This window comes from Ovis canadensis, chromosome 22 (assembly GCF_042477335.2).
Source record: "Ovis canadensis isolate MfBH-ARS-UI-01 breed Bighorn chromosome 22, ARS-UI_OviCan_v2, whole genome shotgun sequence".
Lineage (NCBI taxonomy): Eukaryota > Metazoa > Chordata > Mammalia > Artiodactyla > Bovidae > Ovis > Ovis canadensis.
Genome location: NC_091266.1, coordinates 51,745,535 through 51,772,953, shown reverse-complemented (window position 1 = coordinate 51,772,953; position 27,419 = coordinate 51,745,535). Strand labels below are relative to the sequence as shown.

The 27,419-nt window shown below is 45.6% G+C and overlaps 1 protein-coding gene across 7 annotated transcripts in view; it reads left to right on the top strand.

Moving 5' to 3' along the window:
* The window catches only part of GFRA1 (GDNF family receptor alpha 1), a 230,609-nt gene that overhangs the window by 178,181 nt on the left and 25,009 nt on the right, over positions 1 to 27,419 (top strand). For all 7 annotated transcript variants that reach the window (XM_069567626.1, XM_069567623.1, XM_069567627.1 and 4 more), the window contains 3 exons: positions 14,919 to 15,028; positions 17,857 to 17,991; positions 21,774 to 21,955. In XM_069567626.1, coding sequence (XP_069423727.1) covers positions 14,919 to 15,028; positions 17,857 to 17,991; positions 21,774 to 21,955 — 427 coding nt within the window. The remainder of the gene's footprint in view (positions 1 to 14,918; positions 15,029 to 17,856; positions 17,992 to 21,773; positions 21,956 to 27,419) is intronic.

Sequence of the window (27,419 nt, the reverse complement as noted above, 5' to 3'; positions counted from 1 at the left end):
TAGGCTGAGGGTCCTGGAGAACGCACTTGCTTCCTCTCTACCTGTCCCTTCATGTGAAAGGACACTTAACTCACCTGCCCTGTTACCTGCCCCTCAGGATTGAGACTGGAGAGACAGAGCCGGCCTTGAAAGCCCCTTGATAGTAGTAACGGCTGCACTCATATCTGGTCCTTCATGGAGCACTGAACTCAGTGCCAGGCACTGGATTCTGGGCCTTAATCCTCCCACAGCCCTGCTGTCAGGCGCTTGCATTTCACACCCAGGGAACTGCAGAGACAAAACCCAGCAGGGGCTCTTGGGATTGGAACCATGGTCTGACCTCAGGGCTCACGCACACCCTTTTACACTATGCCCAACACCCGCCAGTGCCAGGGAGGGCCCACACGTGTGTCTGCTCTGCTGGGCGAGGCACCCAAGGAGGTGATCCCAGCCAGACCAGTCCCTGTCTCATGTCTCCAGACTCCGGAGTGGCCTCTGTAGCCAGGAAAGGGTGTTTAGGGAGCTGCTGTCTTCTCCCTGTGGGTCTGGGGAGTCCCACGTTTTGCACCCCTCCCTTGAAGAGGATGACCATGTTCACAGCCTGGGGAAGTGAGATGCTCAGGGAGGGCCCACCTGGGCCAGGATGACTTCACACGGCCGTATCCTCAGAACGCATTTGGACCTTACTGAGCAGTAACAACAGATATTATTTTTTATTTTATGTTTTTAAACTGCAAGCGCTATTAAACCAAAAGAATGCCCACTAATTCTGTCATTACATTTTATTGGGCCTAGTAAAGATCACTTATATCCCTTTAAATCAGATTTCGGCTTCTTATGTGCGCAGTTCACAGCAAAATGGCGGCAAATGTCCAAGAGCTAGAATTAAAAGATGGAACATTAATTCTTCTTTCATTGCTACAGGAGTGAGTGTAAGGTGGAGGATCCCTGGTCCTCTTTGCAAAATCTGGCTCTAACTCTTACCAGCTGGATGTTGGCCTTTCTGGACCCCAGGGTCCTCCACTGTAAAATAAGACTAAGCTGGCTGGTCAGGTTATGGGGTGTTATGGGGCATGGTGACAGGCTGTGAATAAACCTAGCTGTTCGTGCAGCACCTAGAGCAGTTGGATGTGGACTGCTGTATCCCCTCATCTGAACCCAACTCTTAACACCAAGATGTCCATGAAGAATATTGACCTGCAAGTGACTGGAGCCATACGTAGTGTGTGGCACTTGGATTCATTTGTTCACTCACTCATTCAGTGAATGTTTTCTGAACATCTGCCTTGTTGCTGTTCAGTCGCTCAGTCCTGTCCGACTCTTTGCAATTCCACGGACTGCAGCACGCCAGGCCTCCCTGTCCTTCACTATCTCCCAGAGTTTTCTCAAACTTATGTCCATTGAGTCAGTGATGCCATCCAACCATCTCATCCTCTGTCGCCTCCTTCTCCTCCTACCCTCAATCTTTCCCAGCATCAGGGTCTTTTCCAATGAGTCAGCTCTTTATATCAGGTGGCCAAAGTATTGGAGCTTCAGCATCAGTCCTTCCAATGAATATTCACAGTTGATTTCCTTTAGGATGGACTGGTTTGATCTCCTTGTTATCCAAGGGACTCTCAAGCATCTTCTCCACCACCACAATTTGCAAGCATCAGTTCTTTGGTGCTCAGCCTTCTTTATTGTCCAACTCTTATATAAGTACATGATTACTGAGAAAAGCATAGCTTTGACTATATGGATCTTTGTCAGCAAAGCAATGTCTCTGCTTTTTAATGCACTGTCTAGGTTTGTCATAGCTTTTCTTCCAAGGAGCAAGTGTCTTTTAATTTCACAACTGCAGTCACAGTCCGCTTGTGCCACGCCTGATCCCAGTTGCTTGCCTTCTCATGGCGGAAGCAGTGTATCATCAAAGTGAAGAGGTGAAAAAGAAACTGACGGAAGGGAGATGTGGATGCAAAGGCCAAAGCCAGCATGCTCCGTGGGGCTCAGAGCGGGGAGGAGAGTTGGTGGGAGGGCTCAGAGGAGACCCCTGATGTCACTGTAAATGGGTCGAAATAACTCCTCAAGATCACCCGTTTGGGTGGAATGGTTGAGGGAAGATGGTTTATGAGAACCATGGAAATCAGCTGCTCTGCTCTGTAGGGGGGGAAAAGGTGGAATGTAGTTTTAAATTCAACTGAGAGCATTAGGTAACACGTAGAAACTGGGATTGGGAGTGTGGGTGCGGTGGGGTATGGAGTGAAGTGGAAGCGTGCTGTTGAAAGGAGGATGTTAACATGAGAATAGGTCCCTAAAAAGAGTATGTATTTTCTGAAATATAGGGGGAGTTATCATCTGATAGCAATGGAATAAGTGATTTATTCTTTTGACGTGTAACACCACAATTCTGTCTCCCGAACAGTGCCCCATCTAGGAAGGAAGATATTAGGGACTAGTTGTTTGCTGAGCTCAAAGTCTTTGTTGACCTTAAAACAACTTGCCTGGAAGAAAAATGACCTCGTGTGTATTTACTATTGAACATAATTTTCCTTAGGAAGTCTGCAACCCTATTAAAGATTAATAGGAGATCTTCTTTTCATATGTTTCTGCTTAAAGTCTGTTTGTGCAAGTACACGCTGTAACCATTCAGACATCCGTGCGCCTTTCCCCCTCCCCACCCCCTCGCAGGGCACAGAAGCTAGACTCCTTTAATGTGTGGCAGATGAACGTTCGACAGAGCGGAGCTTACAGCTTGGGACTCGGGTCTCATAGGGCTGTCGTTTGGGGGTAGAGAGGGACAAAGGGGAAGCTTTGCAAATCGGTAAGGCGAGAGAGCCTGTGTAATTTTAATTTTTCATTTTTTGGGAACCCTGAAGCAGCAAGGTTTGACTGAAGAAAGCTAGGCAGCATTTGGGAGAATTTCTAGAGTTTACCTGTGTTTCATCAAAGAAGTATCCATAATTATTGTTCAGTTTGTCTGGTCATAAACACTGTGGTGTAACATTATGTCCTTCTGGGGGTGCAGACAGCACCTCCTTAAATTTGCACTGGCTTGATGCCAGCCAGGCCAGTAGAGGATACCGTATTGGGATCATGGGTGGTGACCTGTAGAATTGCCTTGACCTGCTTCTGTGGGTGTGATTCCACTGCCCTATAAAACTCATTTTTCTGCTTGAAGATGTGGAGGCCTCACCGGAAAAATCTCTCTTTGGTCCTAATGGAAGGAAAAAGCCTGATGTTAATCGTGAGCTTATCGAGCACATACAGACCTTGAACAGGTGGATTAGTGACCTTAGGACAAAGCATTTCATCTGCCAACTTATTAGCAGATGGATTCTAAGGGAAGTATCTGTGTGGTCATCTCTACCCTCGGGCTTCACAGAGGTCTCAAGGTCAGAGCAGAACAGGAAACAGCAGCGCAGATGAGCGCTACCCTCATCTAGGAATCTGCTTTACTTGTAAACAGGTGATAGGTGCCAGGTACACATAATCCTTCAGGAACACTTGGAAGGACTTCCTGTCATTCAGCCAGAGTAAATTAAGCTTCAGGAAAGTTAAGGTACTTGCCCCAAATGTCATGGTTTAGTAAGCGATTGAATTGAAATTTAAGTCCTGGCCCGTTTTCAAATTCTATATGCAAAGCCTTTACTGAGTCCTGCTTTTTCATAGTGTTTTCATTTTCTGTTGCTGCTGGAACAAATTACTATAAATGTGGTGGCTTTAAATAACACAGATGTATTCTCTTCCAGTTTCTGGAGGTCAGAAGCACTACCTGGATCCCACTGAGCTGAAATCAAGGCATCTGCAGGGCTGAGTTCCTGCTGGAATCTTGTCTCATTTCTTGACTCATGGCCCCTCCCTCCGTCTTCCACATCAGCAGCAGCCAGTCCAGTCTTTCTCACATGGTATCACTCTGACCTCCTCTTCTGCCTCCCTCTTCAACTTTTAAAGACCCTTGTGATTACATTGAGCCCATCTGGACAATCCAGATTAATCTCCCCACCTCAAGGTCCACAACTTTAATCACATCTGCAAGGAGGCACTATTACCATGTCAGCTGACATAGTCTTAGGTCTCAGATTCCAGCGTCTAGAATGCACACATCTTCATGGACCATTGTTCTGCCTCACATAGTAGTTTCTCTCTTGAGCATCCATCTTGTTTTCAATTTTTGGTGTACCATGGATTGTGGAACTAGATTCCCACCCCACCCCCACCCCCTTCCCAGTGGTTTCTAGAAATCACAGAGCCAGGTACCTAGCTTTCATCTAGCCAGGACAATGTATGCATTTTGTACTAACCACACCACTGCCTCTCTATTATCTTTCTTTGGCCCCAAATACCCACATTAATTTTTTCATTTATTCTGTTGCTTTAAAGCTACACCTGAATTCATCTTAAAATTCTTTCTGAAGCAAGAGTGGGCATAAATAAATGAAACCATGGTGGGTGACCTTTGCTGCCCTGGGTACCTAAGGCAGTTGACTTAGAGTTTCTTAGATTCCAGGATGAATGTCAGGCAACTTCCGTAATTCACTCCTGAAGACGGAGGTGCCTGCAGAATTCTTGTTGATTTTGTTTTTTAGTTTGCTACTTTGTGTCCTACTCTTTGTGACCCCACGGACTGTAGCCCACCAGGCTCCTCTGTCCATGGCATTTCCCAGGCAAGAATACTGGAGTGGTTTCCATTTCCTACTCCTGGGCATCTTCTCGACCCAGGGATCAAATGTTCATCTCCCGCATTAGCCAGCAGATTCTTTACCCCTGAACCACCTGGGAAGCCCCACCTGCAGAATTCCATATGAAGTAAATTCACAGCTTGTTGGTTTGAAGTTTTTAAGATGTGATTCTACTGGCGAAAGATCGGGTGAACATCCAGATTTCTGTTCTCCTAGTGGCCAGAAGTCACAAAACTGATTAATGAAGTTTTCCTGCAGACATATTAAAGAAAAAAATATTGCATAAGATTCACTTCAAGAGTGTTAGCATCTTTGTCACAGACAGCTGTTGGATACTTGAGAGCATAAATGATACTTTCATTATCCAGAAAAAAACCTCCCAATTTCTTTTCTACCTCCATTTCTTCCTGTAAGATCAAGTACCACCAAAGGTAGGTTTTCTGCAATAATGGGCGTGCTATAGCATGAATAATACAAAACAGATCTATTTGATTTCACTATGCAGCATAGCGTTGTTTGTAATGTAGCTATACTCCCATCATGACTGAGAGTCTGCTTACCGCATGACTAGCGGTGTGTGTGTTGGAGAAATTTGCTGAGGGAGCTGAAGGGAGGAGTCTCAGCTGAAGGACAGCTCTGGGGCATCGAGTCAGGGACTGCAAGGAGCCTCTTCTGGGCTGGGGTGGATCCCCGTACCAACCACCCTAGCTTGTTTTTCAGATTTGCCACGTAGAGATGAGCTGTCAAGCCCTGTCAGCCCTCTGCAGGTATGGATGGACAGCTGTCACTGTTCATGCTGGGTGACTTGGTGAGAGGTGTGGAGACTGAGCTGATGCTGACCTGGACTTCCCTCTGGGGGCTGCTGCAGTTTGATGTGAACAGAAAGGCTGAGGAGGCATTGCATCTCTGCCCTGCAGCCTGCTTTTACCGAGCCCACCACCCAGAGATAGACCCCAAGCCAGACGCATGGACTAAAACGATGCGTGCCTCCACCTACATTTGCTCTTGTTGTGGGTCAGTCTGAGACCTAAGCCTCCTGGGACCCATGTGCTAGACTGAGAGCTGCCAAGGAGCCAGCAGAGCAGGGCCTCCCCAGGATGAGAGGCACAGGTTCAGGGCCTTGGGTCAAAGGGGCTGGAATCTCCCCAAGAATCTCAATGACCCTGAGCAGGGATTTGAGGGGGAACAGGCATTGACTTCTGCTTGTGTCCCAGGAAACACAAACATTAGGCAAGTCTTGAAGACTGCTGGGACCTCACACCTCCCTTTCCCAGTCACATGTGGCTGCAGTCTGGCTAAGTCACCAAGAAACACATCAGTTGGCTGAGGGTGGGAAGCCGCATCAAGGGGCCGAGGAGCACAGTGGGGCTTTGGCTTTCTGCGCCTGGGGTGTGCGAACCTGCCCCCGGGCCTTTGCTCCAGGGAGATCACATTTGCTCCAAGGGAGTGGGAGGACCCGGGCTTTCTGAAGGACAGCCGGAGCCCCACTTCCCAGCTCGACCCTGGCAAACACCAGGCGTCTGCTTCAGGAAACCAGAATGTACGGTCCAAGGAAGGGACCAGCAAGTCAATAACCACCCCCCCCCCCACCCCCCATACTCCGGCCACAAAATCTGTTCAACATAGACTCTGATTTGCTGAAGGATGCTTTCCAGATGTGTTCTCCAGTAGGCTGCTGGAGAAGGGCTAAGGTAATTTTCTAAAAACAGAAAGAGAAAAATCTGTTTTGTGTCACTGTTCCAGAAAATTACCATTCCCTTGCTCTTGCTTTGTCATGCTAGGCAGTGTGTTTTTCTAATTGATTTTATTCTTCATAAGAAATCAGCAGTATTAACAAACTTATAATGTTTAGTCATTTTAAAAAATATATCTTTCCCCCCTAAACTCCTGGGGGTGGAAAATAGCTTTTCTTAAAATGCTTTTGTTCTATGAGCTCATATGGCTGAGAGGCTTTTAAGTAACACCTCAGGATCCCTAGCTTCAGATTTGTTGAGTTTGTTTTGGTCAGACTTACTGCCCTCAGTGACATGGGTTAACCTGTTTTAGGCACAGATGTGTTAATACTTCATTTTATTGCACTTCGCAGAAGCTGTGTTTTATACAGATTGAAAGTTTGCGACAACCCTGCATTGAACGGGTCTATCTGCACCGTTTTCCCAATAGCATTTGCCCACTGTGTATCTCTGTGTCACGTTTTGATAATTCTTGTAATAGTTAATCCATAAGTGATTTGTTGTGGTGTCTGTGATCAGTGACCTTCGATGCTGTTACTGCATTTGCTTTGGTATTTTTAACAGCAGAGTATCTTTAACTAAGGTATGTACATTTTTTGGACCTAATGGTATCCCTCACTTAGTGAGAATGCTATATAGTAAAAGCAAAACTTTTACATCCATGGGAAAGCCAGATACTCGTGTGACTTGCCTTATTGCAGTATCCGCTTTACTGCAGTGGTCTGCAGCCAAGCTTGCAGCATCTCTGAGGTCTGCTCGTCTGTCATATAAAGACCAGGAGAAGATAGATTAAGATACATATTTCTCTGTGTTGAGCTTGCTATATGTTTTTGTGGCAAGTCCTTCACCTTAGAATGGACCAGAAACTGGGGAGAAAAGATGAAGGGATGGGAAATAAAAATGTGTTGCACAAAGTGTATTCTAGGTTCTGAGCAAGGTGCTTTATATAACTGTCAGTAAGGTATCACGGCCGCCGTTTAAGGCAACTCTAGTTCCATTACCCCATTTTCCTGGTGATGAAACAGGATTAGAGGTGTCCAGTACGTAGCTAAGTTATTTAAACATGGAAGGTAGGACTGGGATTAGAAACAGGTGAATGCCACTCCCAGGACTGTCATTTTTGGGCTCCTCCAACTGACCCACTGAGAGAGCTTTTAGAAACTAAGTGGCTTGAGTTGAGATCCAAGACTTTAAAGCCCTAACACTCCTGTTGGATTCAGAGCAAAACACCAGTGATTTCTAACACAAGCAAATTAATGAATGGATTCTATTCCAAGCTTCTGAGTTGCTAGTGGGTCAGCAAGTCTTGCAGTCCTGTATGGGCAGTGGTGTTGCCCCCAAAGACTCCTTAATAAAGGGTAGCCTCATCCATGGACAGACTCACCACCTTCTTGGGCAGAGTCTTGCACCCTCTCTGACCCGTCCTGAGCCCCAGTGTTGCCTGCAAAGTGCTCCCTGAGGCTAAGTTAGCAGAATCTTAGTAAGAGGACTGAAGAACACGCTGGTCAGACAGTGGGAAGGACAGAGCAGTTATACACTGCTGCTGCTGCTGTTAAGTTGCTCCAGTTGTGCCCGACTCTGTGTGACCCCATACGCAGCGGCCCACCAGGCTCCCCCGTCCCTGGGATTCTCCAGGCAAGAACACTGGAGTGGGTTGCCATTACATTAGATGACTTTAATTCAATCCCAGGGAAATTAAAAGTCCAGCACCCTCCTTACTTCTCCCTTCCTGGGCTGTTATAGACAGCTAGCAATTCCTCTTCCAGTGAAAGCCCTCTGCCACCACTCACCATGTGACAGTGAGCAGGACCTTAACCTCTTTGGCCCTCAGCTTTCTTGCATGTGAGATGCGGGGATCCCGTAGAAAGATCTAGTCTCTAGGGACTTCGCTGGTGGCCCAGTGGTTAAGCCTTCACCTGCCAGTACAGGAGGGTTCGAGTTCAATCCCTAGTTGGGGAGCTGAGATCCTGCATGCCTTGGGGCCAAAAATCAAAGCATAAAATGGAATCAGTATTGTAACAAATTCAATAAAAGACTTTAAAAAATAGTCCTCATCAAAAACATCTTAAAAAAAAAAAAAGATGTGATCTCTATACTCAAACCAAATGCCTTGACACTAAAATCGCATGTAATGGTGGAGTGGAAGCATGGATGAAAATAATAATAACGCATGGAAAACAAGTGGGTTTCTTCTCCAAGTAGCTTCAAATGTCCAGCAGACTGTTCTGAAGTGGAAGGGAAATCCAAAGTCATCAAGCATCATATGATGATGTTCAGGAACTCTGGTTAATTAATGTCAGAGCCTGGATCCCATTCAGGCTCTCACAGTTCTTCGCACAAGGCTCCATTCCATCAACCACACAGCTTGTGTCCAAGTATGGGATTTGCCCTGGGGAGAAAAAAAAAAAAAACATTTACAGGATTAGAATAATCCAGGATGAGTGAAACTAGGCATTACTAGTATGTTTTTGAACTGTTCCCCATAACTCTATTTTCCTAAAAATGTTAGCAGAAAAAGTAGGTAAGTGATTTTTTCTCCACTGTCAAAAGACCATCTGCTGTTTGAGAAGACTCTCCTAGATTTTATCATTATAATCATTTTTCTATTTCCAGTTAGCAGCATGCTTCCTTTAATACGATATTTTCTGCATAAACCCTTGTTTTCTCTTCAGCAGATTTCCTAAGGCCAACTTGGCATTTGCCGGCATTTTTCTCCTCTTTAAGGGTGGGAAATTTCCCTTTTCAGAGGGAGATACATTTCTACATTAGTGCCTATTCATTTTCTTTTCATTTTCTCAGAGAAAAACAATCAGGTTCATCACTGCTGTTGTCATGGAGATTTCATATCTCCAGAAGACATGCACTTGTGGAATTTCTTTGTTAATCCCACCCTGGCCATGTAAGGTTTCTTGTTTGGATCACTGCAGCTCAGGCAGAGGAAGTCATTGAAAAAGGTTATAGTGTGGTTCTGTCCCCAGGGTGGGCAGGAGGATGTGTGCACCGGGCAGTCCTGGGATGTGGGGGCTGGTTGGCCACTGGACAGATGGAGGTCTGAGAATCGCGCAACCTGCTAGATGCCTGACTCCCGCGGTGCTATGATCTCAGCACAGTCATAAGCCACCTCTCTTATCTTCCTTGCAAACTGTCCTCTCCTGGGTCCCCCGCTACACGCTGTGACGCCACAGTCTACTGAGCTGATTCTGCCCCTTCTTTTTTGCAGTCTTGATTTTCTTTTTAAAACTATTTTTATTTATTTGGCTGTGTCGGGTCTTTGTTGTGGCACTGAGGATCTTCGATGCATCACTCGGGATCTTTGGTTGTGGTGCACAGCCTCTGGAGCACGAGGACTCAGTACTTATAGCACTTGGGCTTAGTTGCTCCATAGCATGTGGGATCTTGGGGCTTTTCAGGTGGCGCTAGTGGTAGAGAACATGCCTGCCAATGCAGGAGACATAAGGGATGTGAGTTTGACCCCTCAGTCAGGAAGATCCCCTGGAGGGGGACATGGCAAATCACCTCAGTATTCTTGCCTGGAGAATCCCTTGAACAGATGAGTCTGGCGGGCTACAGTCCATAGGGTCACAAAGAGTCAGACACGACTGAAGCGACTTAGCACACACGCATGCGGGATCTTAGTTCCCCAGTCAAGGACTGAACCCGAGTTCCATGCATTGCAAGTCAGATTCTTGGCCACTGGACTACCAGGGAAGTCCCCAGTCTTGACTTTCATTCCATCAACACCCACCATGAGTTTCCCTGGTGGATCAGCTGGTAAATAATCTGGCTGCAATGAGGGAAACCTGGGTTCTATCCCTGGATTGGGAAGATCCCCTGGAGAAGGGAATGGCTACCCACTCCAGTATTATGGCCTGGAGAATTGCATGGACTCTATAGTCCATGGGGTCTCAGGTTGGACTCTACTGAGCGATTTTGACTCACTCACTCAACACCTACCATTCAGGGCATTCTTCTTCCCTCCTCCTCCTTTAGTCCTCAGTTCTTGCCTCTGGGTACTCACTGGCTCAGCCTCCTTCCTTCCTTTGGCCAGTTTCCTGCTCTTCTCATCTCTGCTAGAGCAGGGAGGGCACAGAAGAAGCTTCAAGCAAATCTTTGCTTAAGAACGGAAACACCCAAGAGTCCTTCTGTTCTGCAGACCTGATCGTGTTATTTCTCTGTTTAAAATCCTTTGGTGGTTCCCACTGCTTTCAGGATGAAATCCAGCCTCTTAGGTCATTCAAGGCCCTTGCTGATCTTGCCAGCACCACCTCCTGTCACTCACCTGTGGCCCCGCCATCCCAAGTGAACAATTGACAATTTTCTGGATGATGCATGTGTTAGCTGTTGTTGTTTTTGTTTAGTTGCCAAGTCATGTCTGAGTCTGTTTGATTCCATGTGTTAGGTGTAGTGGTTGAGAATGTCCTGTGGTTCTGGAGTCGCATAGAATGTGGTCATGTTGCAGCTCCAGCACAGAGTTCTACAACCTCCAAGGAGTTACTTAACCTCTCTTTGCCTCAGTGTCTTCATCTGCTAAATGGGACTGGGAGTATCACCTATTACAGTTAAAATTAAATATGTGAATAAATGCCAGACACTTTGATCAGTGCCTGGCAGGTATAAATACTCCGTGATTGTTCTCCTGGGATTTTTGTGAATGTGGTTACTCTATCACTTAACTGCTTCCTTCTGCAGAGGGAACACCCTCTTCTACCTTTACCTGAAGGATCCTACTGATCCTCCAAGCCTCAGTCTCAATATTACAACTTCTCTGAAACTAGCTCCTGTTGTGTTAAAAGCTTCAATTGTAGAATCAGAATTTGTTGTTGTTGTTGTTGTTCAGTTGTTAAGAAGTGTCCAACTCTTTGCGACCCCATGGACTACAGCACGCCAAACTTCCCTGTCCCTCACTAACACCTGGAGTTTGCCCAAGTTCATGTCCATTGAATCGGTGATGCTATCCAACAGTCTCATCCTCTGCCACCTTCTTCTCCTTCTGTCTTCAGTTTTCCCCAGCGTAGTGGTCTTTTCCAGTGAGTCGACTCTTCACATCAGGTGGCCAAAGTATTGGAGCTTCAGCTTCAGCTTCAGCATCAGTCCTTCCAATGAGTATTCAGGATTGATTTCCCTTAGGATTGACTGGTTTGATCTCCTTGTTGTCCAAGGGACTCTCAAGAGTTTTCTCCAGCACCACAGTTTGAAAGCATTAGTTCTTTGGCACTCAGCCTTCTTTGTGGTCCAACTCTCATTGAGTACATGACTGCTGAAAAGACCATAGCTTTGACTTTACAGACCTTTGTCAGCAAAGTGATGTCTTTGCTTTTTAATATGCTGTCTACGTTTCTCATAGCTTTTAAATCCTGGTTCTGCTGTTCACTATTTCACTCTAGCCTAAACTCAATAAGATGTTGTTTCCTCCTCTGAGAAATTAAGATAACAGAGTAATAGTCCCTACCTTATTAGAGTTGCCAGGAAAAAATATAAAGTATATGAAGACATACCTAACATATTCTAAACACTCGATTCATGCTGTGTTACTTTTATTAGGAACCTTTCTTGTCTTTTATTGAGAACTAGCCATCATGGTATTATCATCTTTTTACTTGTTTCTCTCACCTTCTAGATGGCAGGTTATTTGGGTTCAGGGACAGGGAACTCATTCATCCTTATTAACACAAGCATTTGACCCGTCATTCAGTCAATACAAAGGACAAGAAGTCAGCTGCTTTGTCAATACCTGTAATCATTTGCACACGTTGCTTTGAGAGATTTCGGTGGCTGTGTTGTTGGGATGGGAGCATCTTTAGAGAGAACTGTTTTCTTTCTTTGGAAGATACTGGAGACGGGAGGTTAATTTATGACACCCTTTCACATGTCATGTGACACAAAGGTGATTAGGGATGGGAGAGGTAGCTCATCCAGGAAGTGCTAAAATTCAACTCCCGAGAACTTCTGAGTTCCCAAGAACTCAAAGGAAGTAAAGATACTTCCTTTATCTGTGGGATTGACTACACCATGCTGGTTTTTTGAGAGCATTGTGCTAGTAAATATTTAACAACTAGTTCTCTAAGAACAGCATAGGGTTGTGATTTGTAGAGCTGGCAGATTACCATGATGAAAACTCTCCCACCTAGCCCACTTTCAGGCTACCATTGTGAAGTTAACCAACTCGCAGAATTCATGAAAGTGTACCAGTCCACCCGCTTGCACAACCACCATATAAACTTCTACTACCTTTAGTTTTTCCATCTGTTAAATGTGAATCCCATAAAGGGATCATCGTGTCTCCAAACATGAATGGCAGAGGGAGGCGGATCAGAGGTGAAGGAACCAGCGAAATGTTCATGTTTCAGCAATGCCATGTGGGCTCACCATTATTTTTGAAACTCTTGGCATCCGCTGGCTGGTTTTGTCTTAGGACCGAGATCTGGGCTGACAGTCTTCTCTCCAAAACCAGCCTGTTCGGGGAGATGCTCAGAGCAGTATATCTAGTTTTATCCTCCCAATCAGGGTTATGTTCTCTGCAGCAGACTAACTCAATTAGCCTTTCATTCCAGAGTCCAATTGTGAGTCAATTCTGAGGTTGTTAAGCAAAATGAGTCTGGTGGCATTAGCCTCCCGCTGGAGGATAGTAATCCGAGTCACGGTGCTGTTCAGTTAATAGTCTGCTCGAGAGACTACGAGAAGCAGGAGGCTTGGAGACAGCACGACCTTTCATCCCTCTCTGGGGGGCAGCTGGGAGCGTGGGGCTGCCAGGTCAGGGAGCTGATCGGCTTGTGTGCAGAGCTGGAGTCCCAGCTGCCTGAACCACACAGTTGGCCTCTGCAAAGTTAGAAACCCAGTGCCATGAGATCATTAACTTTCATGACCAGGAAAACTCTTCTGAAATTGACACTCCATCCAAGATGGATGCCATTGGTGCCAGTTGAGTAAGTCTGAGTCACCTTTAGGGATTTCTTCTGAAAGAGAAATCCTTTAACCAGGCTACAGAAAATGGCCAGGTTTTACGCCCTTCGGTGTGTTCAGTTAGAGTCAGAAAACACCAGCTAGGCTCAGACTGTGGGAGGGATGCAGGCACACACACACAGGCGCATGCACCAGCCTCATTTGGAGGATTTTTGCCAAGCCACTTAGCTGCACCACATGGCCCCGCTCGGGAAGCATTCTGAGGAGTGTCAGGTGCTGTGCAAAGAAAATAAAACAGAGCTCCAGCACCTGCCCCGGGGAGTCACAGGGATGGAACCAGGCGCACGACATACGGAGTGTACAGATCGGCACAGATAGGGAAGCTCAGACACGCCTTGTTTACATGGGTTCAAGGAGAGACCAATCCCAAAGGAACACTGTGCAGCCTTTCCAATGTGCTGTGCACACAGCTCATTTCATCAGGCCTTTTAATCTTCTTCCAGTTCAAACTGTAGGAAAAGGGCCCAGAATATGCTTCCCACACACCCTTTACAACCCCCTGTGATCTCCACACATTCTACCTTGCTCAGCCCCACCCAGGCAACCCTGTTTATACCATTAGGGATGCTAAGTAAATACAATTTCTTGGGTGGAAAGAGGTAAAAACAGCCCTGGGTATGTTGGCTGCCAACTCGAGTGCGCTAAAGAGAAGGAGCTAAGACAGCCATCCATTGTCTCCTGTAATCGCCAGATAATTTAGCTTCTCTTGAAGTCTGTTGTGTTCCTCACATAGAAACAGAGCTGTTGTCTGCTCGGATGACCTCAGAGATGGCCCAGTGCTCATTTAGAATTTCTCCAACAATATCCTCTTCAGACTGAAAAACAGCCGGTTGACCACAAAGAGCCCCTTTCCTCTGCAGACCAGTGATGTCTGCAGCCCCTTTGTACTTCGGCAACTTCGCCACCACCCAGGGCTTCTGGGTGGACTGCACTGGCCCGTGGAGGCTTCCCGAACTGCAGACAGATGCTGCACTTCGACCAGGGGACCCCCTACACCTGGTCGCACCCTGAGCCAGTGTCACCGGTCCCTTTTGCCTTTTCCTGCAGTGCTGGAAAGGCAAACTCCCCCCTCAGCATCCCTTGGCTGGTATGTACCACTGCCCCTCCCTGGGGTGGTAGATGAGAGATGACTTAGAAGACCAGATACGCATATTTTTAAAGCCACTAGGAATTACGGGAGCAGATGGGCTGTAGGATCCTATTTGGACGCCAGGGACATGTTTCTGTATAAAGTAAATATTTTCCCAGTGTGGATCTCCGGTGAGTGTGTGCAGAAGCATATTTCCTAAAGATGCAAATAAGTCTAGTCAGAAATAAATATTGAAGGGAAACTTCAAAGCGTCAAGATTTCTCCAGTTGCAGGCCCTGAAGACTTCTCTGCAAAGGAGCAGACACAGGTGGGCGAGGGGATGGCTGGGGGCTTGTATATAAGAGAAGATGCTAACATTTTAAGAGTCTACACTCTCTGTATTTGGGGATGTTGAAAAAGGCCTAGCGAGAAAGGAATAAGGGAAAATTATGTCTGTGTAGAAGCTTGGGCTATTTTGAAGCACATCCTCCCGCCTCCCCCAATTTTCTTCTGTTGCAGATCTCGCCTGGCCGATTTTTTCACCAACTGCCAGCCGGAGTCAAGGTCCGTCAGCAGCTGTCTAAAGGAAAATTACGCTGACTGCCTCCTCGCCTACTCGGGGCTTATTGGTGAGATGGGGAGACACGGAATGGGAGAAAATGCTGGTTCACAAACACCCAGAGTCCTTCCGTTGTAGCCTGCCACTCTCTGTGGATGTAAAAATCTCGAACCCTCTGTGCTGGCGCTTTGATGTTGAGTCCTTTAGGACTTGTCTCTAAAAAAGCGGGGAGGGGGTGTGGGGAAGAAGGCAGGGAGCAGGGATTACTAAGGAGCAGGGAGGCAGCAAGTGTGAAGACCGGGGATGCATCTCAGTTGAAGAACTGACCGCACAGAACAGAAGTAAGCGGGGAAAGCGTGGTTATGGACGAGGAGAGCAAGTCAAACCAAGTGAACTGAAGTACGTAACTTTGGAGAGGGGGAGCCTGGAAGCCATGCAGTCTGGGGAAGTCAGAAAGGCTGTTTCCCTGAAATGGCCCTTTGGAAGGAAAATCCCTAAAGACTTGGTGTTCTGCTTGCCATTAATAGTCCGGGTAATTCAGCTTCTGTTAGGGAGGAGGTGGGGAGGTTTCCCTAATATTTTTTCCCTGAGAACAAACATAGCAGAAGTAGTCTTGTTCTGTCTTTCAAGACCTGAGGTTCTTGGCATTCAGGAGAGCCGTGCAATTAGGCAAGGCACTGGTGAGTTGGAAGAGGACAGGAGTGAAGCAGGTTCGTGCCCAGAAATAAACAGGGCAGCAGGAGAAAAGGATGTGGCTCCTGGTACCAGGGCTGTGGGAAGCCTTGGAGGCAGGGCTCCCTCACGACTGTTGTGTGAGAAGGAACACATAGTGAAAGCTGGGGAAAAATGAGGGAACTCACAGTTGTCAGAAGCCTGATGGCTCAGCCAGGGCGCCAGCTCCTGCCACTCTCTCACTCGTCACTGGGCAAGAAGAACGTCGTAGCAAAAGTGACGGCACAGACCGTCTTTGTCGCCAGCATGTCTTCACAAGAGTCACTGGGAAAATCACTGGCCATACTGAATGCTGGGATATTGCAGGTGCTGTACGCTCAGCCCAATTTTATTGGCAAGGATACCTGTGCTGTCTTGGGTAATACCTTTCACCAGCCACTGACCATTCTCACTGATAGGTCCCATGAGCTCATCTTCCTTAAGTCAGCCCTCCATTTTTATTTATTTTTTTATTTGGCCATGCTGTGAGACTGGCAGGACTGGCATGCAGCTCCTTAGTTCCCTGACCAGGGATCAAACCCGTGACCACCCTGCAGTGGAAGCCTGGAGTCTTAACCACTGGGCAGCCAGGGAAGTCATTCCTCCAAATTTGCATTCAGTTTTTCCTTTTCTTAAATAAAGTAGTCCCTAGTAAGGATTATTTATCAATGATAGAATTACATGTTTAAGAAATAACAGAATGAATTGAGTCGTGTAAATTGTGAAGAGTTTTTAAAAACGCAGAGAAACCCACAGTGTTAAAAGATCTCTAGCCCCACTCCCAGATGTAATCATTGTGAATACCTTAGTCTGCACATTCGAGGTGCACATGCTCATTGAAAACTCGATGTGGGTTCAAGCTCAACAAACTGTTACATACCTGAGGATAATGAAATCACTTAAGGGAAGAACTAGTTGAAACAGTGCATTCTGTGAGCCAAAATTTATTTCTCTCTTGGGTCCAGATCTTTCCCTTCACTCTGGTCATTGGGTTCTAAGATCTCTGAAGACAAAGCTAGTTCCTACCTTCTCCAAATGTCAGGGATCCATTCTGGAGCCAGACATACAGTGGGTGCTTAGCAGACATACTCTAACCTCTTCATTCAGTGTTGGGGGTGCCTGCTCCTTTCATACCTAAAGTTACAAGCTTCTCTCTGCTGTGGGTTGAAGTTTTCATCCCAAGGTAGAATGGGACATTGTTTAGTTCAAGTCGGTAAGGAATGTACGGCGAAGAAGATATGCCCTTGATCCAGAGCTTAAAAAGAATTCTTTTTTTTTTTTTTCTTTTTCTGTTTCTGAACCAAATATATCCTGTGGCTCACTGGACTGCCTATTGCTTCTTACTTCCACAAAATATATAAAAACAGAAGGCTTCTTGGCATGAGTAGGCATTGCCTGGTATGAGCCACCCAGGAGAAGACATTTGGGTCGTGTTAAGAGTAAAGGCATTGTTTATTCGCACCAATACAGAACTCATCAGAAGAACAGTGAGAACACAGGACGATGTAGGCAAGAGACCACCCAGCATTTCTTTGAGGATTTTTGAGGACTATTAAGACAATACTCGAGGAGCCACTGGCTTAGGAAATTTCCACTGTTTATTTCCAATTCCATCACAACTTGGAAGACCTTGCTTAAATCTGTTGAGAGTCTAGTGAGCAGAGGCATTCTTGAATACATCTGGAACGTGGAGTAACCCATAAGGAAAGCTTCTAAGCTTCCCTGGGTTACTCTGAAGGAGCCATTTGCTTCTGATGGAAGTAGATGCAAAGTCCTAAAAGGCCTTTTAAGATATGTAAAACCAAACCAGCTCTATTTATTTGTGAAGATTAATGGCATTTTCAAGAAAATGCAAGGGATTTGGCAATTCATGCATTCTAAGTTAATTCTCTCCTGCTCCATGACATCCATACCATTTGTGCAGAGAAAAATACCCTAAGCACAGCTCAAGGAGTTCTGTTAGAATTTTTTAAGTAAATGTGTAAATTATTTTATGTGCTCAAGATAAATTGCCGAGAAAATGCACTGCTTAACATAATTTCCCACTCAGCAAACACAGTGTTTGTAATTATCCACGGTGTTATCCATGGTGCATCCGTAGTCAGGGGAACATTTGTTCTTTTCAGGCTATAGGAAAGTTTATATCATCACACAAGAATAAAACGCCTTGTTTTTTTACTCTTTTAGGTACAGTCATGACCCCAAACTACATTGACTCCAGTAGCCTCAGCGTGGCCCCCTGGTGTGACTGCAACAACAGCGGAAACGACCTGGAGGAATGCTTGAAATTTCTGAATTTCTTCAAGGACAACACATGTCTTAGTGAGTTTGAAAAAACATACAACAGCCACACAGACGTTTTCCCCTAAGTTCAAACTGTACTTTTGTGTTTCCTATGTCTACCTTCTGTGTGTGTGTGTCTCTTTATCTGCCTTCTCTGTCCGTGTCTGTCTGGTTTTTTGTGTGTGAATCCAGATCCTTTTAGCCACACACATGGTGCAGCAGGACCAGAGCAAGTGATGAACTGGGTGCTGCCAAGGTGGCGAGTCCAGAGGCCCCAGGAAGCGAAAGACTCAATAGCCAAGGGCACATCCTGTGGGGAGGAACACTTCCACCCACAGATGAAATGTTGATCTTGGCAACCAGCCCCACGTCAGTTCCAGAGGTTTTTAAAACCTGGGCAGCATACGAAATGTGAAAGACTCGGGCAAGTTAGATGAGGGTAGGCCTCCAAGGGCTCTGTGAGAAAAATTAGACTGTTAACATCAATAGCCCCCTGGATGTTCAGGGTTGGCTCAGAGGAGAAGCAGCAGTTCTTGAGTGGAATGGGCTGGTGATGCAGCCAGGAGCTTCCGAGATGAGATGAGCTGGGGGTAGGGGCTGGGGGGAGGTTTCTGCTTGGAAACAGTACCATTATTATTGCAGGATCCTTTAGGCAGTTTGGAAACACATTTCCCAGGGGAAGAGGGATAGAGAGAAATGTACGGGTGTGAACGATGAGCCTCATCAAATGAACTTGGAAAGCACTGTGCCAGGTCTTCTATCCACTGAGATGTGTGTGCCCCAGGCAGAGATCCAGCTGAATACCTCATTCGTGTCTTGCAGCAGCCACCCTTCATGTATCGGGTGCCTCCTCTTTGTGCAAACTCCCTCTAGGAGGAGTGTAACTTATATCCGGTTGGCCAAAAAAGCTTGTTCGGGTTTTCATGTAAGATGTTAGGGAAAACTTGACCAAACTTTTTGGCCAGCCCAATACATTGTCTCATTAACTGTAACTTGCACAAGAATCCTAGGAGATGCGCTTATAGTATCTGCATGTCACAGTGGAATAAGCGGCTGGTATTCACCTAGACCAGCCACGCCAGAGATAGGATCCAAAGCCCCACCCAGTTCCTTCCTGTGCAGCCCCTGCACCCCGTGGGCTTCTGCATCAGGCCTGAGATTGAGGGGCTGGTGCATAAAAACACAAGCCTGAACATCAAGGACCAGGTAGAACTTCCCAGTGGGAAGCGTGGGCCAAGGTTCACCTATCTCTGAGCACTGTGCCCTTAGGTGACAATTTCTCCATGGTACTCTGACTGATTTCTAAAGAATTAGCAAACTATTTACTGCTTGCACACAGGAAAGCTATTAAGTGTTACTTCAAAAACCTCCTCATTGTTTCTTTTGTTGAAAAGACAAATCTAAGAGATTCACTCAGTAGGTGCTTGGCTGTAACCAAATGCTTTGATCATCTTAAAACAAAAACAAGCTTTTGGATACTGAAATGAAATTTGAAACTAGTCTATTAAGTGTGGAGACATTTGCCAGAATAACATTGGGCACTATATCGTGGAACTATACCTTAAGCCTCTTCTTTGGTCTTAACTGAAATAAATCGTGTGTGTGTGTGTGTGTGTGTGTATCCTCTTTTTCATGTCCTGCACACTCTTCTGGCAGAATCCAGGTTTTAATGAAGATAAAGCAATGACAATAGAGGTTAGTGTGAGAAAAAAAGATTATACTCACTTGGGCTGGAAAACCACTGCCTCAGAGAGAAATTAAAGTGGTCCCTGTTTAATAATATGTTGGTGAAGGGGAGAATGGTATCTTAATGCTAATGATTTTTTAATAAACGTAAGCACATTTGGCCTTCAATAAGGACCAAAGCCAGCCAGAATTTTTCATAGTCATTCCATTTATACTTTGATTAGATGGAGCACAGCCCACCAAAGACACAAACTAAATTCAGCCTCTTGCAACAGGCCCTAGGGTAGAAGGAATTGGAATTTGTAGATTTCAACCCAAATGTAATAACCCAGTTCCCCCATCCCTTCAAATTAACCAAACCTCTCTAATTCCCCTAGCATAAGCATGACGCCAATCTATTGCTTCCCTGGTGGCTCAGATGGTAAAAGAACCTGTCTGCAATGCAGAAGACCCGAGTTCAATCCCTGGGAAGGGAAGATCCCCTGAAGAAGGGAATGGCAACCCACTCCAGTATTCTTGCCTGGAGAACCCCATAGACAGAGAAGCCCGGCAGGCTACAGTTCGTAGGGTCACAAGGAGTCAAACATGACTTAGCAACTGAACAACAGTGTATTGTATACTTTCTCTATTTGCCTCCTCAACCAGAATATAACCTCTGAGAGGACAGGGACTTTTCTGTCAAGTTGGTGTCATTTGTCCCCTACTGATTCTCAGCACAGAACAGTGCCTGGCACTTCGTAGATATTCCATTGACACCTGAATGACCGAGTGAGCAAGTGGACAATCTTCCCAAATGACAAGGCAAACATGCTGGAAATCACAGTTTCAACAAATGACATGGGTCTCCTGAATCTACATGCCTTAACAGGACAAAGGAAGGTTTTGTTTTATTGTTGTAGTCCTGGGTCATTTAAGGAAACTGGTTGCTCAAGTACCGCTGTCTTTACCTTCCACCCACCCGTTAAGCTCTGTAACCCAGCTGGGAGCTCAAGAAGCATTGATATTAATTTGAAGCTGTTTCCTACAGACTAAAAAATGTAAAGTTTTCAAAAACAAGCTTCCAATTTGCTGAACTTCAAGGATAACAATTTTAGAACAAAATGTCACTTCTGAGAGGAAGATTAGGCTTAAATTATTCTGTCTCGTATATCGAAAAATGCCAGCTAAGAGTCATATATTAACAATTTGCACATTCAGGTCCCAAATGGAAGAGTTTGATTTCTTATACAATGAATATGAAATAAAAAAAAATTCCTAAATCCAGGCCAAATCCCTGAGGACCTGATTAAAACCTGTTTTTTATTCATCTCGGGGAGGGGAACAACACACAACCAATTTACTCTTGCCATAAAAAACAATCTAATCCCATGAAATTGTAATAAGCTTTTAAAGTTTTACATTTTAAACTTTTCATTTAAGCAGGGCTGCACCTTCCTAATTATGCAGATTTTGTTCAGAAGACTGGGAGCAGAAAGGAAAAAAATAATCTTGCTTACATTTTCATGATATATTATTGATGAGGTTTGGGATATATTTTTCTTTTAAGGAAATTGGTTGTGTTTATACTTTGAGCAATGCCAAGCTCATAGTAGGTGCTCTTTGGTAGCAGATCACATTTTTTTTTTTTTTTTCTGTTTGATTTCACTGCCTGCTGAATTCGTATGAATGCTGAGTCACCCCAGTCTCATAATTAGGGATTTGGTACTTACTAATTAGCTTGCATTTAGTATAAAATTTTCACACAAGCATTTTTTTGAAAGATGGAACAGTGATTGTGATCCCAAATAGCAGGTCTAAGGTTATTTTGAGTCAAGTTTCAAAAGACTTGACTGATGGATGTTTCAGGGAAAGGATCTTATTCAGTACCTGGTACTTGAAGAGGGACGTGGTAAATATTTGTTGCACTTACAGAGCATAGCTAAGTGTCCAGCTCAGGGTTTAATGAGTGAATTGATTTTAGAGCACCTGACCCGTGGCTGGCTCAGTGTGTAGTGGGTGGATGGATGGATGGGTTTTGCTTAGAGAAGTCCAGTGCGCTCATCAGAATTTCTAGTGTGCCTCTCTGGCTTCACATATCCTGTCCGTTACATTTGCTGCTTGACTTTGAAATTGGATTTCCTCCTGTTTTACTGCAGAAAATGCAATTCAAGCCTTTGGCAATGGCTCGGATGTGACTGTGTGGCAGCCAGCCCTCCCAGTTCAGACCACCACTGCCACCACCACCACAGCCTTCCGGGTCAAGAACAAGCCCCTGGGGCCAGCAGGCTCTGAGAATGAAATCCCCACTCATGTTTTACCACCTTGTGCAAACTTACAGGTAAGAGAGGAGGCCCAAACTCTCTGTTGGCACGTTCTTCTGGGTGGGGACAGAGACTCATTTTCTGAAGTGCATTTAGAGATGGTTGGAAAGAGTAGAATGCTGCTCAGGTTTAAACCTGATTAAGTGCATTTTAACCATGAGAGGTGAAGATCATGATGTACTGTAGAGTGGAGAGACAGATGGACTCTGGGACCAACTCTGCCGTTTACAAGGCATGGGCCTTTGGTCCAAGCACTCGTATTGGTCTTGGTGTCCTCACCTATGAAATGAGGGGCTTGGGCAGATGAATCCTTAAGCTTCCTGTTTGCAGAGTGGTAGATTTGAATTGGCTATTTGTTTATTTAGTATGCTTTTTCGGTGTTCTGTCCAAAGCAGCAGCATACAGAAAAGGAAGAAGGAACTCTTGGCTTTCTAAAAAAGAATTTTTTAAAAAATTTTATACAATTTTTAAAGGTTGCTTTCCATTTACAGCTATTACAGAATAGTGTCTGTATTCCTTGTCCTACGTCCTTGAACCTATCTTATACCCAGCAGTTCGTGCTTCCCACTCCTGTATTGCCCCTCCCCCATCCTTCTCTCTACTTGTAACCTCTAGTTTATTCTTTCTGTCTGTGAGTCAGCTTCATTTTTGTTATATTCACTAGTTTATTGTATTTTTTAGATTCCACAAAAAGTGATATACAGTATCTGTCTTCTTCTGTCTGACTTATTTCACTTAGTATAATGCCTTCCAGGGTCATCTGTGTTGCTGCAATTGGCAAAGTTTCATTCTTTTTAATGGCTGAGTAGTTGTCCGTTGTGTGTGTGTGTGTGTGTGTGTGTGTATGTGTCTTCTTTATCCATTCATCTGTTGATGGACACTTAGTTTGCTTTTTTGTATCTTGCCCATTGTAAATAATGCTTCTGTGAACATTGGGGTGCAGGTATCTTTTCAAATTAGCATTTTGTTTTTCTTGTATATATACCCAGGAGTGGAACTGCAGACTCCTGTGATAGTCTGTCTTTAGTTCTTTTTGAGAAACCTCCCATACTATTTTCCGCGGTGGCTATACCAGCTTACATTCCCAGCAACAGTACTCAAGAACCCCCTTTTCCCACACCCTCCACATGTTGTCTGTGTCCTTGTTGATGATAGCCATGCTGACGGGTGTGAGATGATATCTCCTTGTGGTTTTCATTTGCATTTCCTTGATGATCATGATGTTGAGCATCTTTTCATGTGCCTGTTGGCCATCTGCATTTCCTCTTTGGAAAAATGTGTATTCAGTTCTAATGCCCATTTTTAATTGGGTTATTTCTTTGATGTTACGTTGTATGAACTGTTTATATGTGCTGGATATTAATCCCTTATCAGTCATATCACTTGTAAATATTTTCTCCCATTCAGGGGATTGTCTTGGGAGCCCTTGGCTTTGTCTCCATCACTAGCATTTAGACTCAGTGTGGAATATTTAACTCTGTCTAAAGTTATGCCAGAGACAGTGTTATTAGTGAAGTATTAAGGCAAATGTAGCATCCTGGACAGCATCATTCTTCAGGAAGCACAAGAAGATACTCTTTCATTTGAGTTGCTGTGAAACCCTGCACTGAAAGCCCCTTTCGTGAACAGAGTCCAGTGAAAAGGGCCCAGAGACTTCTTTGGGGTTGAGGCAGATCTCCAAGGGCCAGGACCACAATGACCTACGAATGGTCATTTCCTGACTTTAGTCAAAGCAGAGTGCTTATTCTGCCTTTTTATTTTTTCATCATAATGAGTATTCAGCTGTTTGGGAACCTCTTCATGTCCTCACCAAGGATTCTCACACACCTCACCTCTTCAGACATTGCCCTCCTGGTGGCTGGGGGAGAGATGGTATGATTGTGTTGTTATTACAGTGTTATCCACCTTGTTCTTTCATCAGAGGATGTGGGGCTCAGAGAGGGGACACTTTGGCTCGAGCCCACAGAGCTGGCAAGTCATGGAACCGGCCCTGGAATCTAGAGGCTTGTGTTCTTTCCACGGTTCCTCTTGGATTTGAGAGGCAGTTGTGACCACGTGGTGATGCTGCCTCCTGCCATGCTAGGGGAAGGGACATGTGCCAAGCACAGTGCTGTCCCTTCAGCCTTGTCACAGAAATATGTCCTCCCACCTCTCCACCACCCCCACCCCGGGCCCCACCGAGATCCCTCTCACCAGAACACTTACCAGAAACTTCTCTGCAAATACCTTCTTGACTCACCGCCTCGTTTGTTCCCTAGAAAGTATTAGGGCAGTTTTTCTTTTTTTCTGTCTTACACTATTTATTCATTTACTTGGCTGTGCTGGGTCTTAGTTGTGGCACATGGCATCCTTTGCCGTGGTGCTCAGCCTCCTTGCTAGTTCTCTTCTCTCTAGTGCAGTCCTCAGGCAGTCCTCATGCCCTGCAGCATGTGGGATTTTCATTTCCTGACCAGGGGTCAGGGATCAAACCTGTGTCCCCTGCATTGGAAGGCGGATTCATAATCACTGGACCACCAGGGAGATCCTGGGGGCAGTTTTTGTCCTTCTGCTTTGCTTGCTATCTTCTTGCCCCAACACTCCCCTCTTCTTCTTAGATATCCCACCTGCCATTCAGCTGAGCTATGTTTCTGTTCTCGTCCTCCTGGGTCCCCACCAACATTGCACTCTCAAATGCACTCACGCAGAAGACTGAGGAGAAGGTGGGTGGGAAGGCACAGGCCTAGGGTCAACCAGATGTTCTTCATACTTCTAAAGCATTTCCTGAGCCGTCCTCATCTTCAAAGCACCATGCAAAAAATGCCAGAAGTAGAAAGAGGCTTGGGGAGTACTGCAGCATCTCACCGCCCTAGCCTGCAGCAGGGCCCTGCAGTTCAGGGAGGGGAAGCCGCTTGCACCAAGTCACCAGCTGCTTAGAGGTGTGTCTAGAAGCAGACATAGCACCGCAGAGCAGTCTCTTCTTTCTCTGTGGCCAAGCCTCAGTGTCCTGCTTCCTCCGAGGTCAGCCTTCTGTTTTTGTCGGGTCCGCTCAGATTCCAGCATCAGTAAAGACTGGTGGCCAGATGAGGGTAGGACCCTGTTATAATGAGGTGATAACAGTGGCCAGAGGTGGTTCCTGACCACAGGAAGAGGCAAAGCTCTGGCTGCAGCAGAAACAGGTTCTTCTCTGCTCGTGTCTAAGTACATGGAGCTTGACGGCAGAGGCAGTGTCCAGCCTGCTTATTAACCTCCTTTGGTGTTCTGGAAACTTCGTGGAGGTGGGCATTCAAAACTGAAATTCTGTCCTCTGTGAATGCACAAATGCTAGGCAAAATGCAGCTGGTCAGTGTCTTTGGAAGTTCAGACTCCGTGAATAGGTGGCATCTCAGAAGAATAGTCATTCCTGGAAGCTCCTTGAAATCAGTTTTTCCCCGTGGGAGAGCAGTCTGCCATCCATGAGGAGGTGTTCTTCTCTGCATCTCCTTGGTCGCCCCCACCCCACCAGATCATCTGTCCTCTGCTTTTTGGGGTGTGGTGCTTGGCCTGGCCACCAGTATTTACCTCCACCTAGATCTGCTCAACCATCTCCCCTGTAAGGGGAACCCTGTACCACTGCAGGGTTTCCCTGGCAACGTCAGGGGACCCATGAAATCTGTTCCCAAGAAATAGCCTTTCCTTCCCCTGTATTAGTGGTAGGGACTCTGCCTCATAAACAGAGGGACAAAGTACAATTAAAGCATGATGTTTCTCTCAGGACTGCCATTTAACTTCTCAGCAGAGTGGGGCAGTGGAGACAGGGGAATACAGAGGAAGCAGGGGGACAGCTACACCTCTCTTCCCGATGACACACGCACAATCCACCCACCTGGCAGCTAAACAGCATTTCACTTCTAGGGAGCTCTTAAGGGTTCCATGAAACCTCACCTTACCTCCTAAGATGACTCCCTATCAGAGCTCATTTTTGCACATGTGAGGAAAGGAGTGAGGGCTTGGGTTTTGCAGTCAAGCATGTGTGCAGACCCAGGCTCTCATCCTCACCAACAGTGTGACCTCTCCAAGCCTCCACTTCCTCATCTACAAAATGCTAGGACTTCTGTGGAGAAGGAAATGGCAACCCACTCCAGTATTCTTGCCTGGGAAATCCCATGCACAGAGGAACCTGGCCAGCTGCAGTCCATGGGGTTGCAAAGAGTCAGACTTCCTAGCTGCTAGATTGAGAGGATTAAATGGTGGTAATTTTTCATTGCCTGGGGTAGAGTGAATGTTCCAGAATGTCACATGTGATGCTTAATCCCAAGTCAGTTGGCCATTTAGTCCCTTTGCAAGAGATGGATGGTGGCATTGTGGTTTGCTTGGGGTGTTACACTGGGGAACGGTGGTGTGAGTTAGCACTAACAGTTGTAGAGGGAGTTTCCTTTTGTGAAACATTTCACATGCATTGTGCTCTTTAGTCCTCACAGCATCCCACGAGTCAGGTATGGTAGTCATCCTTCTCTTTTACAAATGAGGCAACTGAGACAGGGACATGCTAGGAACTTAACCGAGATCGCACAGTCATTCTTTGGTGGGGCTAAGATGTCTGACTCCGAGGCCAGTGTATGTTCGCCTTGCTCCATGACCTTGGACAACCTGGGCTCTTCCTTTGAATTAGGAGTGGATAGAGAGGAAAAAGTAAAAAAATAGAAAAGGAGGTCTTGCAGTGTTTGTCTGTGTCTGGCTTATTTCACTTAGCGTAATGTCCTCTGGGTTCGTGATCTCATTTATATGTGGAATCTAAAAAAGTTGAACTGTTTAAAGCAGAGACTAGAATGGTGGTTACCAGGGGCTAGGAGTGGGGAAAATGGGAAGATGCTGGTTATAGTATACAAACTTTCAGACATGCAAGATGAACAAGTTCTGGATATATATAGCATGGTGACAGTACTTAGCAATACCATATTATATGCTTGAAATTGCTTAGAGAATATATCTTAGTTGTTCTTACCCCACCCCACCCCCAAAACTGGTAACTGTCAGGTGTGTAATATGTTACTCAGCTTGATTGCTGTAAGCCTTTCACAGTGTATGAAAGTGAAAGTGTTAGTGGCTCATTTGTGTCCGACTCTTTGGGACACTGTGGACTGTAGCCCACCAAACTTCTCTGCCCATGTGATTCTCCAGGCAAGAATACTGGAGTGGGTAGCCATTCCCTTCTCCAGGAGATCTTCCAGACCCAAGTATCGTACCTAGGTCTTTGGCATTGCAGGCAGATTCTTTATCATCTGAGCCACCAGGGAAGCCCCCAATATACACATATATTGAAACATCAAGTTGTATGCCTTAAGTAAATACAATTTTTATTTGTCAATTATACCTCCATAAAGCTGTAGCAGGGTAGAGAGGATAGGAAAAAAAGGAAAGGAGAAGCTCGATTTGACAGACCCATGTGTCCCAGTGCTTCCTGAAGGCAGCAATTCGAATGATGGAAAAAACAGAAAGCTCATGCTTTAGGCAGGGATGTTTTAT